The sequence below is a fragment of the Lonchura striata genome, chromosome 16 (assembly GCF_046129695.1).
Source record: "Lonchura striata isolate bLonStr1 chromosome 16, bLonStr1.mat, whole genome shotgun sequence".
NCBI lineage: Eukaryota > Metazoa > Chordata > Aves > Passeriformes > Estrildidae > Lonchura > Lonchura striata.
In genome coordinates, this window is record NC_134618.1 from 16,629,140 (window position 1) to 16,648,041 (window position 18,902).

The 18,902-nt window shown below is 55.6% G+C and overlaps 1 protein-coding gene across 1 annotated transcript in view; it reads right to left on the minus strand.

The window, feature by feature from the left end:
* Positions 1-5,695, minus strand: part of HS3ST6 (heparan sulfate-glucosamine 3-sulfotransferase 6) — a 34,783-nt gene extending 29,088 nt beyond the window's left edge. The window contains exon 1 of the mRNA XM_031506104.2: positions 5,310-5,695. Coding sequence (XP_031361964.1) covers positions 5,310-5,695 — 386 coding nt within the window. The remainder of the gene's footprint in view (positions 1-5,309) is intronic.
* Between the last annotated feature and the right edge of the window lie 13,207 nt (positions 5,696-18,902).

The window sequence follows — 18,902 nt, forward strand, 5'->3', positions numbered from 1 at the left end:
GGAGAAACTCCCAAACTTTCCTTTACACTGCACTGATCACTTCTCCAAGCTTTCAATAATTCCACTAACAGAAGCCTTGTGGCTTTCTGGTGAATTTTTTGGCAATATTTGACATATTTTCAAAACTTCTCTTGAGTTACGTGGACAAAAAAAAAAAAAAAAAAAAGCCATGTTTCCATATTTCAATTTCTACCCCCTGAGGTTACAACGGAGAGCACAAGAGAAAGGACAGGAATAAAGAAGCCTTTTCCAAAGGTATTAATTCCCATAATATTTTTCTTTTTAAACAGCCCTGTGATTTCTGGGTGTATTTAAGCAGCCTGGGATAGAAATGCTGGCAGATCCGAAATCCTTTAGGAACTCAGGTTACTCCTGCCCAGCCCGGGTGTAATCCCCCCATTTATTTAACAGAGCCGGAGACAGGGAAAGCATTCCTGAGCCGGGAAGAGCAGCTTCCACCCTGCAAATCGCAGCTTTTATCCCCAAAATCCCAACCAACATTAACAGGCAGCTCCAACCACCGGAGCCCCACACGATCTGAGCGACAGCACAAGGAACAGCGCGACTTCATTTCCCCCGGAGGCTGAGCCCGGCTCAAATTCGGGCTCCCAAACGTGCACTTGATGGGATCGGGGAGAAAACCCGGCCGTGTGGAAATAAAGCAATAAGAGCACGAGAATGGGGGCAGGAGGGTTGAGCTGTGCTCCTCAGCCCATCACCGACCCCCCAAAACAGGACAGGCACAGCCCCTCTCCCTCCCCAGCCGCAGCCATCGCAGCTGGGAGCCCTTTAAATGGTTTCGAATGTTAATTCCTCATCGTGGCAGTAAAAGCTATTTTTAATCCCACGTGAAAGCAGTTTGCAGCAACCCAAACTTTGCACGAATTACGGATTGCTTCCCAAGAGCGGGCAGTGCTGGGTGTGTGTCGGGGAGCAGAAAACAGGCACATCAGCCTGGTCCTAAGAGTAGCGCTGGGACAGTGCACGAAAGCCAACCCAAAACACTACACGCCTTAAGTAAAAGCTTTAATGTCTCTTATTCTTCGTTAAAATCAGCTATTTCTCAGGTTTCCCGCATGTTTTCTTTGTACTCCAGGTTTCATTTCCCAAACACGGAGGTGAGGATGCGGGGGAAGCTGAGACAGAAAGGTCTCACTTGTGAATGGAAGTGGAAAAAAAAAAAAATAAAAGAGAAAAGATTGCAAAGTAATAAAGGCGAGAAGCTGCAGGGCTGAGCGTCTGCGAGTGGCCCGGGAAAACAAGGGCAGCTCTGAAATCGAGTCCATCAGGAGGGAGATTAGCGGTGCCGATGAATAAAGATAAACGTCCCGGAGCAGCTCCGGCCGCGCTGCTTTGTCTCTCCCACCTCTGCGCTTCCCCCAGGAAAGCTCGCCCTGGAAGGGGCCACGAGAGCGCTGCCAAAATCCGCAGCCCGGTGGCTCCGGAGGAGCCGGTTCCATTCAGCAGCTCGGCTATAGAGTGGCTCGATCTGTCTGTACAATCACAACACGCACAAAACCCCCTCCAGGCACCTACTTAGCTGCACTTTTCAGCTGCCAAGAACGCTCCCGGCAAAAGTCAAAAGAGCAGCGCCGCGGCCGCGTCCTTCCCCTGTCGCTCAAAGGCGTCGGGGTTGTGAGGTTCCGAGATAACAAAGTCTGGCTCAAGAAATCCTGGATGCCTTTCAAGAGCGTTATTCGCTCCTGTGAATGGGGCTGGCGAAGGGGAGGGGGCAAACCCCACTCCCCCTCCACCCCGCCGGAGGTTCTCCCGAGCTGGGACACGCCAGCAGGAGCACAGAGGGATGAGGAACCCCACGGGGAGTTCAGGAGGAACCCCACGGGGAGTTCCTCCCCGCTCGTGCCAGATTTCGTGTTGGCAAAACCGAGAATGGAAAGTGAAGTTTGGTCTCTGAGAGTCTCGGAGCTCCGGGCTGGCTCTGCAGGGCCAGAGGATGCTCGGTGGGGATTCCAGCTCCTCGCGTCCCTCTGGCTGCAGGGGGACAATCGCTAGACATCCCATAGTGCTTTTTAATACTTCTGCTGCAAAGGGTATGAAAATAGGGGATTTTTTACAATTCCTACAACCCCGCTGCGTGCACTGCCAGGGCTCGGTCCCAAGGGACGTGGGGTGAGGGAGCCTTGGCCCAGCACCATTCCTGCCTCAGCCTTCCTTTGGCCCTTGGAAAAACAGGAAAAAGCCAGGATGGAGGAGAGGGCCAGGGATCCCAGATCACACAGGGAAACCCGAGACAGGGGAAAAACCCACTGACACCGAGCCATGGTGCCACAAAGCTTTGGGGACACAAAGATGGGGACCAGGAGACCTCTCTGGATGGGCTGCGTGGGGCTCAGAGCTTTGCACAGGATTCCCTCAGAGCTGAATTCCCTTTCGTGCAAGCCAGGCCCCTCTCCCAGCACCGCCACGCTCCCCAAAGCTGCTGCTCCCCTCCTCTCCTGCCTCCATCCCCCCAAAAGCTGTGCCAAAGGCAGCCGGAGCCGCCGGGACCTCTGCGTGGGAAGCAGAGCGGCTCGGGCATCCCAAAAGGGAACAGTCCCATGCCAGGATTCTGCTAGGCCCCCAAAACGTCCCCAGTGGAGCAGAGCAGTGCCCCAGGAGAGCCCCAGCCCCAGCAGACAAGGGGTGACCCCGTCCCAAATGTCCCCTGTGAGCCCAAACCCGCTCCCCCCACACCGAGGGGGTTCCTCAAACCCCTTCACCCCACAAATGCTGTTTTCCTCCATGCCCACGGGCACAGGCAGGACCCCCCACACCTTCCTTCACAGGCACTCCGAGGTTTGCAGTGGATTTCTGAACATCACCCCAAAGTGCTCGGATTCAGTTCAGCTTTTCCCGTTTGTCCTCACCTACATTCCCAAATATCAAACACAGTCCCAGGCTCCCAAAGGGGACCCCCCCACACACCCAGCAGCACGCCAGTATCACCTCTTCTTTTTTATTTAAGTTTCCTTCAAGCAGCACTGAGTGCCAAAAAAATTAAAATTGTGTTTTGCTTGAGGAGAAAACATCCCATCATGCTTGGATCAGCCATTAAATCATATACACTGCAGCCTCAAAAAGGTGTTTAATCTTCTTAGAATTAGCTAAAGCTGTAGTAACTCAAGGAATTCTGTAGGAGATGCTTTTGCAGAACATTTTCCTTTCACTACTACTACTACAAAAAAAAAAAAAAAGGGCTTTGGGCCATTTCAAATTTAAATTAAATAAAACAATCCAGTAAGAATAAATTATTTCAGTCAGTGACTTAAAACAAACTACTCATCACCCACGAGGAGATGCTCCTGCCAGGGCAGGGAAATCACTACGGGACGGAGCTACTAAGAAAGAACAAAATAATTCTGGAGTGATACTTCCAAGGGAATTCTTTTTCCACATTTACTCAAAACAAGCAACAACCTACAGGTGCCTTCGGGCCAAATATGCTGGCGTGAGAAGCAGTTGGTGTAATTTCGGTTTCCTAGCAAGTTCAAATATTTTAAAAATGTTTACACCACTTTGGAGATATCCATAGGAAAAACCCGATTTTCTGTCCAACTTCTCTTTGCCTCCACTCCAGCACATCCCAGCTTTAAACATTTAGCTCTGTCTGGCTTTGCCGAGGATAAAATCCCTCGGTACTGCGAGGTCTTGTGAGAAGACAAAACAAGAGGCAGAGAGGAGAGGAAGCGAAGGGAAATAGTTGTGTGTGTGATTAAAACCACACTTTATGCAGCGTTCAAGTAAAACATCTCCCGATTTCTGCCTCGCCCCGGAGGATGCGGATTCTCCCCAGCCCAGAAAACCTTCGCCGCTCCATTTCTCCAAATTTACCACAACCACATGCGGGATCAACTCGAAACTGGTGTCAGGCCAAGCTCCCTGCAAGCACTTCCAGCACTAAAAACGCGCAGCAGGGCCGTCCAAAGGAAGATTTGATTTATTTCTGCGACTCTCCGCGCTCCGTCCCGCGAGCCTCGCCGAGCGATATGAGAGCGCTCGATCTTCCCCGCGTTAATGATGCTCTCGCAGTCATTAAAGTCCCGTTCTGCCAAGCCGGAGCCGGCTCGCAGTCCTCACCCCCCCCCCAAAAAAAAAAAAAAAAAAAAGATGAGTGCTCATCATTATTGCTCCTCGAGCAGCGCGGACCCGAGCGGAGCGGAGGAACGAGCTCATAAATCAGGGGGATATTCGTGCAGCCGTAAAAATAAGCGCCGCTACTTAACTGGGTTTTGAAGGTGTGTTAAGTCGTAACTTTACAGCCCAGATGTGGGCTCGGAGAGCTGAAAGTCTACGGGTAAAATTACCACTACAATTACTCTTTCCATTAAACACGCTGATTTTTCCCAGGTTGTTGCTTCGGCGAGGGTTGGGAGGCTGCAGCCTCCCCCAAAAGACGGAGAGAAACGCGGTATTCCCGCGGGGAGCAGGGGCTGGCCAGGCAGGAAGGACAGGGAGAGCTACTCCTTTTATGATTTTCAGATGTTTCCCCGGGAACACCACGGCGCTTTCATACATCGACAACGTTTGGATTGCCTTCAGAATTAACGGGGCAGATTCCACCCCCGGCTTCAAGGGACTTAGCGCTCCCGACTCCGCTTGGCCCGGCCGCTCTGGAGCTGGCCAGGAGACGCGCGTTTAATACACTCCACATGCACAGTAGCTGCTCTTCCGAATGTTTTATCGCCTGAATGGCTCAATCCCATCGAAACCCTCCAAAAAAAAAAAAAAAAAAAATAACCTTGGATCACTGCAGCTCTGCCCTCTGCCACAAGCCCACCGAGGATCCCACGGATTCCCCCCTCGCCCGCTCAGGAGCAAGCCCGAGGTCCTCGCTTATTTATGTTTTTTTTTTTTTAGAAACCACACGAATAAAACAATTCCTAAAGGAGCCCAGTGGGCAAACGGGGGCGCGGCTGGGGGGATAAAGCGCTAAAGGTTAAAATCGCGACGCCCGGGGAGCGAAACGAGCACATTTCTGCTGCCGGCTCCGTCCCTGGCCAGGCGGGATGCGGGATGGGAGGCGCGGGGACAGGGAGGAAAACGGGGACAAGGGGACAAGGGGAGCGCTTTTCACACTGCAGCAGCCCAAAAGCAGCCGCCAGCCCCTTCCCCAGCCCTGGCGGGGGTCGGGGCTGCCGCCCCCCGCTCGTCCCGCCGGGGACCCGCACCCTCCCCCGGCCCCGCTTTCTCTGCCGGGACCCGCCTGTTGCGGAGCCGGTCCGGGCAGCAATTACCGCATCTCCGCGCTAATTACCGACCCCCTCAATCACCCCCCACCACCACCACCACCGCCGCCGCCGCCTCCTCACCTGTACCAGCGCAGCCCCTTCTCGTAGCACCTGTCGAAGAAGTGGGGCTCGGCACCCACCGCCCGCACCCCGGGGTGCGCCCGCAGGAACTCCAGCAGCGCCCGCGTCCCGCCCTTCTTCACGCCCACGATGATGGCCTGGGGGAAGCGGCGGCTGCCGCCCCCCGAGGAGCCCCCGGAGCCCCCCGAGGAGCCCCCCGAGGAGCCCCCCGAGCCCCCCGGCGCCGCGGGCAGCGCGGCGGGCGGCGGCCGCAGCAGCGCGGGCGGCAGCGGCTCGCAGGGCCCGGGCAGGCAGGAGAAGAAGTAGGTGAAGAACAGGATCATGGTGAGGAGCAGCGAGGCGCGGCGGCCCCCGGCGGCTCCCAGCAGCCGCCCGCTACATCCCATCGGGGGCCGCGCATCCCGCGCCGCCGCCGCGCCCCCCTCGGCGCTCCCCGAGCCCCCCACGCCCACCCGCGGGGCGGGGGAGGGCGAGGAACACGCGCGTGGGGCGGTGACGCCCCGAGGAGGGGAAGGGAGGGAAGGGAAGGGAGGGAGGGGATTGGGAAGGGGCGCGGCACACGCGGGATCCCCGCGGGGACAGACCCGACCCCCCCTCCCCACTCCCACGCGTGGCCGCCACCCGCACGGGGCAGCGCTCCCGGCCCTGCCACACAGGGGACACGTCGCCCCACATTTCCCTGTGTTCTCACGTGTTTTCCCTGTGTTTTCCTTTTTCCCCCCCACGTTTCTGCTGGTTTTTCCATGTTACCCCACATTTCCCTGTGTTACTCCATGTTTTCACTTTTTCCCCACATTTCCCCTATTTATTTCCCCACGTCTCCCTATTTTCTCACATTTCCCCCATTTATTTTCCCACATTTCCCCTATTTATTTTCCCACATTTCCCTTATTCATTTTCCCACATTTCCCCTATTCATTTTCCCACATTTCCCCTATTTATTTTCCCACATTTCCCTTATTCATTTTCCCACATTTCCCCTATATATTTTCCCACATTTCTCCCTCTTTTCCGACATCTCCCCTATTTATTTTCCCACATTTCTCCCTATTTCCCCACATTTCCACACATTTCCCCGTGTTTTCCCATATTTTTACCACGTTTTCCCGTGTTTCCACACACTTCCCACGTTTCCCTGTGTTCTCACACGTTTTCCCGTGATTTCCCACATTTCTCCATGCTTCACCACTTTTTCCCATCCATTTTTCTCCCTCCCTGTATTCCCTGCCCCTCTCACCATTCCCAGGGCTCCTGTGGGTGTTTTTGGGGTCCCACTCCAGCAGTAGAGCAGGATCCCAGGCAGGCACCAGTGTGGTGTCTTAATTAGCAAATTAACGTAATTAACTCTCTTTAGAATGGAACTCCCGGGTTTTCCAGGAGCTGCCGAGTGGGGGGACGGGGATCCAGGGCCTGGCACGGGGAGGGGACAGCAGGGCTGGACTGGGATCCCTGAAAATCCTGTAGGGCCACAGTGGGGACTTGTAGGATGGCAGCACTGCAGGGGGACAGGGGGACAGGGCTGGGGGCTGACAGGGCTGCAGGGTGACACAGGGACAGGATGGCAGGGTGGCAGGGCTGCAGGGTGACACGGTGACAGTGACAGGACTGCAGGGTGGCAGTGTGGGGGCAGGGCTGCAGGGTGACAGCGTCACAGGGTGACATAGTGACAAGGCTGCAGGGTGACGCGGTCACAGGGTGACACGGTCACAGGGTGACACAGTGAGAGGGCTGCAGGGTGACACAGTCACAGGGTGACATGGTGACAAGGCTGCAGGGTGACAGGGTCAGAGGATGGCAGGACTGCAGGGTGACACGGTCAAAGGGTTACACGGTGAAAAGGCTGCAGGGTGACACGGTCAAAGGGTGACATGGTGACAGGGCTGCAGGGTGACACGGTCACAAGGTGACATGGTGACAGGGCTGCAGGGTGACAGGGTGACACGGCTGCCTGGCTGCAGGGCTTTGTGCCCTCTCGTGGCTGCCTCTCGGGCTGCTGGAGCTCACAGAGGGACGGACAGGGACAGACGGGACGGACGGGACGGACAGGGACGGACAGGACGGACAGGGATGGATGGACAGGACGGACAGGGACAGATGGACACGGGCCGGAGCAGCCTGGAGCCCTCCCAGCGCCCAGGGAGCAGCGTGGCACCGCGGCGGCTGCCGGGGGTGCCGAGGTTTGGGCTGGGCATTGCCCGGCCTGGGGCTGCAGTGCTTTGTGACTCTGAGCTGCGTGAGTTCCCTCAGGCACACGGAGCAATCCTTCTCCAGCCTCACCAAAGACAACCATCACAAGCTTGTCCAGGCCCAAAAAGCAGAAACAACGGGGAATTAAAGAGAGAAAAACAAGGAGGACCTTCACTACCTAAAGCTATAATTGAACAATGAACCCCAAAATGCAAACGGACCAAAACTTACAGAAGCAGAGGGAGACCTCGTGCATTTTTGGGACCGTTTTGGTTCATCTTGTGTGCGGCCCTGGCCGGGCTCTTGCAGTGCCCAAAGTGGATCCACGGAGGCCTTTGGATAAATCCCTGCTTTATTCTGTAACTCTGCTCCAGCTCAGCCTTCTGCAGGCTCACTAGCGGAGCAGCTCCCTGAGCACAAACACACCCACCCGTGCCACCCGCCAGCCCGGGCGCCTCTCCGTGAGCCATTGGAAACAGGAGCTGCTCCAGCTCCCTGTTTGCCTTGGGAGGGGGAATGTTGCTCTTGGAAAATGCCAACTTGTCCAAATGGAAACGTTTGGCAGGAGCAGACCCGTCCGGAGAAAATCCTGTCCCAGCGCAGCCAGGGAGACTCCAGGAGAGTGGGAGGGGGGAGCAGGGCACCCACCCTCCTTGCCCTGGCAGGGCTGGTGCCACGGCGCCTCTTGGCACCGCCAGCTCCCCGCTGTGCAGTCAGAGGCTTCCTTTCTCACCTCCAAAATTTGGGAAAAAGGCTCAGAACACGAGTCTGCGGTCAGGGCCAGGCGCCGAGGGCTTGGGATGTGCCCAAGGTCACCCCAGCCCCGTGTCTGGAAGAGTTTGGGGCCCCTGCAGGAGGGTCCCTGGACTCAGGCCAGACCCCACCAGACAGACAGCTCAGGCAATGGAGGATGAGCAGCTCACATGCAAGCTTTTAGCAAAATCGGGGCATTTGGGTTGAAATAAATGAGTTGTGTAAAGTTCTCCCTGTGTCTGGTGGCCCTGGCTGGCAGTGGCCACGCTCACAGCTCCGTGGCCACCCCGGGGTGGCCGTGCCAGGGCCTCGCCAGCCTCGACTGTCCCCACTGAGGCACAGCAAGGGTTCTTCTCCCCTCCCAGGGTCCTGGCAGGAGTGAGCAGCCCCTGGGCAGCCCCAGGGCCGGGCTGGTGGCCCGGCAGCTCCCTGGGAGCTGTGGCCACCGGGCGGGAGATGCTCCATGGAGGAGCGAGGCCAAATCCTGGGCAGAGCAGCGGGATCAGCTCTTCCCATAAACCCCGACCCAGGAGAAGTGACGAGCGCCACCAGGGCACAAACCCAGCGGCATCAGCACAGCACCACCCCAAAACCAGCAGCGTGGGACCCCTCTGATGCCCCCAGCACTGTCACCTCCTCCAGACCCCCCTGTGCCCACCAGCGCGGGCAGGCGGGAGCTGCTTTGGGATTTGTGGGGTTTCCCCGGGTTTGTTGTTCCAAAGAGAGAAAGGAAAGGGCTCGGGGGGATGAAAAGCGCTTTAGGAACACGGGGATCATTTGGCAGGTCACCTCCGCGGCGCGGCTTGCCGGGCTGATAAAGGCGAGCGAGCTTCCCAGGGGCGCGCACAGCTTGATTGGGAGCGGCGGCAATTAGCGCGGCCGGCCCAATCCAATTAGCGCGGCACAAACACGGCCCAGCCAGAAAAGGCAGCTCGGGGAGAGGAAACCCCATCCCCAGGGATGTCCCCCCGCCGTCCCCAGGGATGTCCCCAAAGCCCCGCCAGGTCACCCCCGCTGTCCCCACCGCGGGCTCATCCACACCGGGATGTCCCCAGGAGGTTTGGCAGTGCCACCACCCTGCTCTTGTCCCATCGGGGGCTCTGCAAAGGCTTTGAAAAGGTTTTTCCCCAAGATTTTTTTTTTATCTGCTGGGTTTTATGGGGAAACCACCAGCAACGTGACGGTGCCGGGGGATTTCTCCCAGTCCTGCAGTGGGGAGAGGCAGGGTGGAGAGGGAAAATTCCAGGTGGGACCGTCAGGGCTGTGCCAGAGCTGCTGACAGAACCAGGAGCAGCGAGGAGGAGGAATGGGTCACAGCGCAGCACGTGGAGCTGATCCCACACCCCGTGCCCATCACCTGGGGCCACCAAAAATTCACCGGCCAGGATTAAAAGCCAAGCCACAGGGGCAGCCGAGGGGCTGGGCTGGGCTCGGGGGGCTGAGCCCCAGCCCCAGCAGCAGCTCCGAGGGGTTGGCTCCAAAATCCTGGCAGGCGGCCACGGCTGGGGTGGAGCCCGGCCCCTGTTATTAAAATGTGTGACAGCAGCTCAAGATGGAAAGTGAAGTTGTACATTCTCCATCTGAAACTCCGGGAGGAATTTCAAGCAGGGGAATGCAATTTCCAGCCTGGAGGAGAGCCAGCAGCGCCAGGGCGAGATTTTTCTTAATATGGTTTCGCACAACTCCCAACACAGAAAAATTGCCCGTGGCTACAGCGATTTTGGGGAGCTGCAGACGGCCCCGTGCCACGAGGAGGAGCAAAACCAGCCCCAGCTCCAGCAAGCTGCTTCCCTGTCACCCGCAGGAGCTTTGGTCACCTCAGCTCCCCGTCCCCGCGGGGGTTTGGGGGCTCAGCCTGCCTGGACAGCACAACCCCACTGCCCCAGCAGCACCCCAGGAGGGAGAATTTGGCTCCAGCAGCCCAAGAAGGATTTGGGGACACCGTCTGCGTGCTGTCCTGATGGAGTTTGGGACAGTGACCTGCAGGACCACGGGAGCCCCGGGTGGCTCCAGCAGCCAGGGTTGGATCCCATCCAGCTGGAGCCACAAAAGGAGCCTCCCCCCAATTTCTGCTTTTGATTTAAAATCGTCCCAATAAAGGGCTAAGGCAGCCAAAACCCACTGGTTTGGGTTTTTTTTTTTTTTTTTCAAGCTTCAATTTGAAAAATAACCTCCGTGAAATGTGCAATTTTTATTGGGGCAGGCAGAGCCACAGAGCTGAGAGCAAATGCCATCCCTGGGACTCTGTCCCGGCCCTGCCCTGAGCCCAGTCCCCTCCTCGTTCCCCATTTTACACCCCCTGGGAGCAGTAATTCCCTCCGTGGTGCCCTCCTGGGTGGGGACACGGGAGCGACGCAGATTTCACCTCATCCCGGGAGTGACAAAGTCTGGGATGGGATGGGAGGGAGGCCCAAAAGTGACATTTTTTGTGTTTAATTTGCTGTAACCCAGCCACTGGGCACGCGGCTCTGTGGCACCAGAGGGATTTGCTTCTCCTGGCTGCAGGTGTGGAGCATTTCCAGGAGAAAAAGCCCCTTTGGAAGGAGCCAGGGGATGGCACACGAGGATCAGTGTTTGCAGAGGGTGAGGGATGCAGCCAGAGGTGAGGCCTGGAGCTTGTCCAGCTGCAGGCCACAGCTGGATTGGGGACTCCAGAGTGGCTCTGGCGGCCTGGGGGGTGTCAGAGCCCCAGGGATGAGGCAGGGTCAGCCCCTGGGGAGTTCCTGAAACCACCTCTGCATTCCCTGGGCCAGGGCTCACCATCCTCATCCTCTCCATCCCCACAGATTCCTCCAGGAGCCTCAGGGCTGTCCTGCCAGCTCCTCAGCAGCCCTTCAGGAGCTCCTCCTGGAGCCACAGTGAGCTCTGTGTTCATTGCTGAGCTCATTTAGAGTTCATTACAGGGCAAACAGACATCTCCCTAACGAGCCTGGAAGCGTCCCAAGAAGGGCTGGAGCAGGAATTCCTGCTGCTCTTCCCACACCCGCTGCTCACCTGAAGCTCCAAAGCACAAATGGAATTTGGGGTGGGGGAATGAGGCTCCAGGGAGGAGGGGAACACCAGGGAACCTCTCCTGGCCACAGCAGTGAGATCCAAGGCAGGGCTGGCCAGGGCTTGGAGCAGCCTGGGGTGGTGGGAGCTGTCCCTGCCCATGGCAGGGGTGGCACTGGGTGGGCTTTGAGGTCCCTTCCAGCCTAAAGCACTCCGGGAGTTCCTGATTCTCTAATTTCTTGTTTAGAATGCACCCACAGCAGGGTCACTGCGTGGTTTAATCACATTTTTTTAGCCTAAAACCTTGCCCCTGGGGCATTTCACTAGTGCTGGGCTGGGGGCTGTGCCAAAGGCACTGGGACAGTGCCAGGTGGGACTGGGGAGCCTGGAAGGTGCAGCAGCACCCCTGAAGTGACAGAGGGTGGCAGAGGAGGGGTGGCAGCCCTGAGGATGCAGAGGGAAAGCCAGGAGGAGAGGCAGGAGTGGCTCTGTGCCCTGAGACAGGCCCAGCTCAGCACCTGGGAGGGCAGGGCTGGAGAATCCTGTCCCAAACCACCCCCAGAGCAGGTGGGGATCCCGCAGAGCTGTTCCCAATCCAGCAGCGAGCAGCTGGGACTCATCCTCCTTCTCCTGAGTCACAGCCACGAGCTCCCCGCGGCCGTGCCCAATCTCTGTGGGAAATGGCTTTTTCCAAGCAAATCATTTTCACGTTTCCTTTTTTGCCTTTTTTTTGTTTTGTTTCTTTTTTTTCCTTGCGTGTTTTTTTATGTTTTATTTTTTCAGAGGGGAATAAAAATTCAACCCATTTAGGAGCAGGGGGTGTTTTCCTTGTTTGCCATTAACAAATCCTGTTGCCTCGTGCAGATGGCCACGTTTAGGAGTCCGTGGAGGTCTGGCATGCCCCATGCTAATTCCAAGCACAGGTGGGGGATGGCTTTCTTCTGGCTGGGGTTCAGGCCAATATCCAGTGGCCAAAGGGAGAGAAAGGTGAGGGATTGAGGATTGGAACATCTGGAGCAGAGCCCAGCACAGTGAAACACAAGCGGGGTTTGAAGGAGAACATCTCGGATGGATGGAAGGGGGAAAGGGGGTTCAAAACTTTCCCTGGAGGCAGGAGGAGCTCCCAGTGTTGGTGGGGTTGGGAAACAGGAAAACAAAGAGGGACACAAAACCCAGCACTGGATCAAACCCTGGCCAAGCCTCCCCTGTGGGCAACACAGATTCCAGAGTTTAATGTGTCCAAACCCGAATTTCAGAAGCAGCAGCAGAATCAGGCTCCCAGTTCAGGCCAGAATCCTGAATTTTCACCCCACCCTTCATTCAGGGATGGTGCCACTCCCTGAACTCCCATCCCTGGAGGTGTCCAGGGCCGGGTTGGACAGGGTTTGGAGCAGCCTGGGGCAGCAGGAGGTGTCCCTGGCATGGCAGGGGTGGCACTGGAGGGGATTTAACCCAACCCAAAGCTCCCCCTTCAGCTCCCGGGAAAAAGCCACAACAGCGGGGGCGAGCTCCGTGTGGAGCCCCCTGCCCGGCTGATCTTTTTAACAAAGAGCTGAACATTAACCAAGGCATAGACGCTGCTCATTTCAATTTGGGGGCTCCCCAGAGCCAGGAGCGTCCCCACCCCTCGCAGCACCGAGCAGGACACGGGGCCAAACCCCCCCAAGCCCCCCCATCCCGTGGTCACCCTGAACCTCAGATCTTCCTTGCTATTAACAGCACACGTGTGGGGCTGGCCTCCCCCGGGGGACAACATCTGGGCGAGAACATCTGGGGGACATTCATCACAGCCCCCCCCGGCCGGGATGGGTCACATCTGAGCGCTTGATGTGGAGTCATTACCATCACAGACTTCCAGCCCAATTACTCGAGGGATGAAATCAAGAGCCGCTGCCTCATGGTTCGCATCTGGAGCCGCCAAGCTCGGCCCGTCCCCGCCCGGCCCGGCTCTGCCAGCCCTGCCTTCATCTGGAGGTGCTTTCCCCCGGGCTGGCACACGGCAACACATCAAACACATCAAACACATCAAACGCCCCCTGAGCACGAACCCAGACCCTCAGCTCTACCCTTCAGACAGGAGGAGATGCCCATTTCCCACCCCACAAACTCCGGGGAGGTTCCCTCTCCCGGCCATCCCAAAACCCGTTTGCAGCTCCAGTTTTGCGAGCGAGCTGCTGCGGATTTCCCCCGGCCGATTTGACACAAAGGAGCGATTATGCTTCGTTCCTACCCCTTAGCACATCGCGTTCGCTTTCGGAGGGGAAGAAAAGGAATTGCATCAGAAATATTTGAGGTGCTGAAGTCAGCACGCAGGTGTTGCGTGACTCTGCCAGCGCCAGCCCGAGCAGAAAACTCCGAATCCCGGCGATTAGGGCACAAAAACACCGGGGTGGGGATGGGGCTCACACCCCGGGCAGCCCCCGGGGTCAGCCCGGCCCCGCAGCTGATGGTTGGAAGAGGAGAAGTTTATTTTCCTCGCGGGTCTCTCGAGGAGCGGCTCCACTGCCGGGTGGGAAGCAGGGATCTCCAGAGGAGCCCCGAGACCTCCAGGGCCACCAGGGTCAGCCTTGGGCAGAGCGGGGATGGGCCTGGGTGCTGCAGGAGCATCATCCCTTGGGCACGGTTCTGGTGTCCTCACAGTGCTTGCCTGGCATGGAAGATGCCCATCCATCCATCCATTATCCATCCATCCATCATCCATCCATCATCCATCCATCCATCCATCCATTATCCATCCATCCATCATCCATCCATCCATCCATCATCTATCCATCATCCATCCATCCATCCATCCATCCATTATCCATCCATCCATCATCTATCCATCATCCATCCATCCATCCATCATCCATCCATCCATCCATCCATCCATCCATCCATTATCCATCCATCCATCATCCATTCATTATCCATCCATCCATCCATTCATCCATCATCCATCCATCCATCCATCCATCCATCCATCCATCCATCCATCATCCATCTATCCATCCATCCATCCATCCATCCATCCATCCATCCATCATCCATCCATCCATCATCCATCCATCATCCATCCATCCATCCATCCATCCATCCATCCATCATCCATCCCCCATCCATCATCCATCCCCCATCCATCCATCCATCCATCCATCCATCATCCATCCATCATCCATCCATCCATCCATCCATCCATCCATCCATCCATCCATCATCCATCATCCATCCATCCATCCATCCATCCATCATCCATCCCCCATCCATCCATCCATCCATCCATCCATCATCCATCCATCATCCATCCATCCATCCACCCCATCCATCCCTCCATCCATCCATCCATCCATCCATCCATCCATCCATCCATCCATCATCCATCCATCCATCCATCCATCATCCATCCATCCATCCATCCATCCATCCATCCCTCTCTCCATCCCTCCCTCCCTCCATCCACCCCAGGGACGCGGCAGTGCCCTGGAGGCAGGCACCGAGCAGCAGAAGGAATTCGGGTTTCTTTCTTCCCCTCTAGCCCATCTGTCCTTAATTTCTTTGGGGGTTTCACTCCAAATTCCTCAGATTCTGCAGCAAATGCTTTGCAGTCCTCGGCCCCTGGCGGCTGCCCAGGAGCAGAGGGAAGGGAAAACCCCAGCCCTGCACATTCACCAACACTAACCCGTGCCCAGGGGTTATTTGCTGGTCCATGGGTTTTTGGTTTGTGATTTGCTGTTCCATGGGGGTTTTTTTGGTTTTTTTTTTTTGGTTGGTGATTTGCTGTTCCATGGGTTATTTTTTTTTTTTGGTTGGTTGGTTATTTTGCTGGTCCATCCCATCCCTCCGTGCCACAGCAGGGGACAACAGATTTGGTGGCAGTGGGGACACCAGACCCCGTTCCAGCCCGCCTGGGGGCAGATGTCACTTTGCCAGAGCTCTGCTGGGAGCTTTTCCATTTCCTCCAATCGTTTGTAGTACCAAACCCCTTGTTTGGCCCTAATTTCACAATGTGGCTCCGGAGCGGGGCTGGGGAGCGCAGCCGGCCTCGTAGCCTGCAGTCGCTGCTAATTAGCAGCTAATTTTACAAACTGCTTTATGGTTTGCAGTCTCTGGAGCTTCCTCGTGGGCTGTCCCGGGAAGCAGCAGCGAGGTTTGGCCTGGGTGGTCACTCACAGCCTGGCCCTGGTGGTCACTCACAGCCTGGTCCTGTTGGTCACTCACTGACCAGCCCTGGTGGTCACCCACAGCCTGGCCCTGGTGGTCACTCACTGACCAGCCCAGGTGGTCACTCACAGCCTGCCCAAGGTGGTCACTCACAGCCTGGTCCTGGTGGTCACTCACTGACCAGCCCTGGTGGTCACTCACAGCTGGCCAAGGCTGAGCTCAGGTGGTTGCAGCTCCCTTTGGATGCTCCCACTTCCCCGAGATCTAAAATATCCTGCACAAACTCAGCCCCGCATAGCCCTGGGTGAAAACAATCCTGCCCCCACAGTGACCCGCAGAAACCCACAGGGAGGCTCAATCTGAGCCGAATTTTGCTGATTTAAACGATGCTTTGGATTACCAGGAGAGCTCAGTTCCCCTCCCCGGAGCCTTGGTCCGAGCCCCAGGTTTGATAAGCATCAGCACACGGAGAAATTAAACAAATACCTGAAATATTTGGGCGACTCACACACGTGAGCAGCTGCGATTGAAGACAGGACCCGTCTCGCCCTGATCCCCCTCGCCCCTCGGCGGGTGTTGGCAAATCCCAGCCCCTCCTCATTCCCCTTTAATCCACCCCTGCTCCCTTTGGGGGCTCTGCCCGGCTTCCCCTGCCCACCCTGTGCCCACAAACCCTGCCCGTGCCAGCCGGAATTCCCGGGAAAGGAGCTCAGCAGCCCAGCTCTGTCCCGGGGGACAGCAGGGACTGCGGGGTCAGCACCCACACCCGGACAGACAGACAGACAGACAGACAGATGTGAGAACCCTGGGCTTGGTCTGGGGTTCCGTGCGCTGGAAAAATCTCTCCTCCAACCCGAGCTTCCAAGGAAAGGCTCAGCAGTCTCTGTTGTTTGGTCTCAAGGGAGTTTATTGTGAGTTATCTAAAAGATTTTCTCCTGGGGCTGCTGTGGTTTGCTCACAGCTCAGGCAGAGGCACACACACACCCTGACATCCTCTCTGACTCCTTCTCTCCTTCTTCTTTCTTCTTCTCCTTCTTCTTCTCCTCCTTCTTCTCTCCCCGCCCAGGGCTGCTGCTCTCTTTTATATGGTACATTACGTGTTACATGTTTACAGTTTTCCCCAATGCCTATTACCTATATTAAATGGTGTTTTTCTATCTTTTATATGGTACATTACGTGTTACATGTTTACATTTTTTCCCAATGCCTATTACCTATATTAAATGGTGTTTTTCTATCTTTTATATGGTACATTACGTGTTCCATGTTTACAGTTTTTCCCCAATACCTACTACCTATACTAAATGGTGCTTTTCTTCTCTAAACCAATCTGTGAGTGCCAACATCACCAAGAACATGGAGGGGAGGAAGAAGAAGGAGGAAGAACAGGATCAGCCCACTTTCCTCCATCTTAGAACTTCTGACCCCCATGTACAAAGTAAACCCCCCCCTGTACAAGTGCTAAAACCCCCTGTACAATACTAAATAATTTTCCCCTCTACTTTGTGACTACTTCTACTCTAATATCTAAATTTTTGTGACTTCTTGTTCTTCCTGCAAGGTTGGTAACTCATCCCATGGTTCAAACCCAAAATCACAGCTGTTTCCAGCTGTGCCAGGGTCTCAAATGCTCCTGACCAAGGCCTGGAACCTCCAAAAATGTCTGAGGGACATTTTGAGTTCCAACAGATGGACAGACAGAGAGAGGCAGCACCTCCCGCCTGCCTTACATCCTGCCCGAGCCTTGCTGCTTCACCCAGCCCAGGCAGAAATTCAAATTAATCCGGGATTAACTCATTGGCAGCCCAGCTTTGGGTTGGATGCTGCGAGATTGGGTTCAAAGCAGGGAAGTTGATTTCCAGCAGAGCTGGCAGGAGCAGCCCCGGCCATAAAATCCCAAGACGTCAGAGGGGAGGGAGCAAAGATAGATTCTGATGCAGAAAAGATGCTCCAATTTAAAATAATCTGGGAGGAATGAGCACAGCCCGGCAGACACATGGCCCCAGCATCGCTCCCAAGTGCAGCTTTTCCTCTTTAAATAAACTCCACCACTTATTCCCTCCTGGTGGCTGAAAGTCTTTATTTTCCACCTAATAATGACGCAGTTTGAAATCCTTGTACCCTCCCAGGTGCTCTGGGAAGCTCCCACCTCATCCCAGACATAACTTGGAGGTGACCCCTGAGCACACAGAGCAAATTTGGGCTCTGCAGAAATTCTTGGCAGTGTTCCCACAGCTCCCCTACTCCTGAAATTAAAGGATCAAGCCCCAACAACTCCTGCATCTGAATTAAAACGGGCTCAATTTGCTGGTGGGGCTAATTGAATTCGATGAACTCCAGGCTGGAGGATCAGCAGAGCCTGCCCTCACGGTTCCTGGGTTTATTTTAATTTACAGTTCTGGCAAACACCAGCGGGGCTCCCAGGCAGAGCAATTTGCTCCTGGGCTGTTTTCATCTGCCCTGACAAAGCTGGCTGGGAATTCAGTGGGGTTTTTGGGAATTGTGCTGTGGAAGGGGTGGTGGATTGCTGGACCTCATCCTCGGTCAGGGGTGGCTCCGGGTGGTGGAAAAATCTCTCCTCCAGCCCGAGCTTCCAAGGAAAGGCTCAGCAGTCTCTGTTGTCTGGTCTCAAGGCAGTTTATTGTGAGTTATTTAAAAGATTTTCTCCTTGAGCTGCTGTGGTTTGCTCACAGCTCAGGCAGAGGCACACACACACCCTGACATCCTCTCTGACTCCTTCTCTCCTTCTTCTTCTTCTTCTTCTTCTTCTTCTTCTTCTTCTTCTTCTTCTTCTTCTTCTTCTTCTTCATCTTCTTTGTCTTCTTCGTCTTCTTCTTCTTCTTCATCTTCTTTGTCTTCTTCGTCTTCTTCGTCTTCTTCATCTTCTTCGTCTTCTTCTTCCTCTTCTCCCCCCTGCCCAGGGCTGCTGCTGTCTTTTATATGGTACATTATGTGATAAACATTTACAGTTTTTCCCCAATGCCTATTACCTATATTAAATGGTGATTTTCTATTCTAAACCAATCCGTGAGTGCCAGCACCACCAAGAACATGGAGGTGAGGAAGAAGAAAGAGAAGAAACAGGACCAGCCTACGTTCCTCCATCTTAAAACTTCTGACCCCCATGTACAAAACCAAACCTCCCTGTACAGCACTCAAAAATTCTTCCCTCTACTTTGTGACTACTTCTACTCTAATATCTAAATTTTTGTGACTTCTTGTTCTTCCTGCAAGGTTGGTAACTCATTCCATGGCTCAAACCCAAAATCACAGCTGTTTCCAGCTGTGCCAGGGTCTAAAATGCTTCTGACCTGGGCCTGGAACCTCCAAAAATGTCTGAGGGACATTTTGAGTTCTGACAGTGGATCTGGGGCAAAGGCTCCCTCTGGAGCTGGGCTGCAGAGCCCCTGGCAGTGCCAGGCTGCGGTGACAGCGCCCGGGGTGACACCAGTGTCACAGGGGGTGGCACCGGGGATGGCAGCAGCTCCTCAGCCCAGCCCACACCCACACCCACACCTCTGC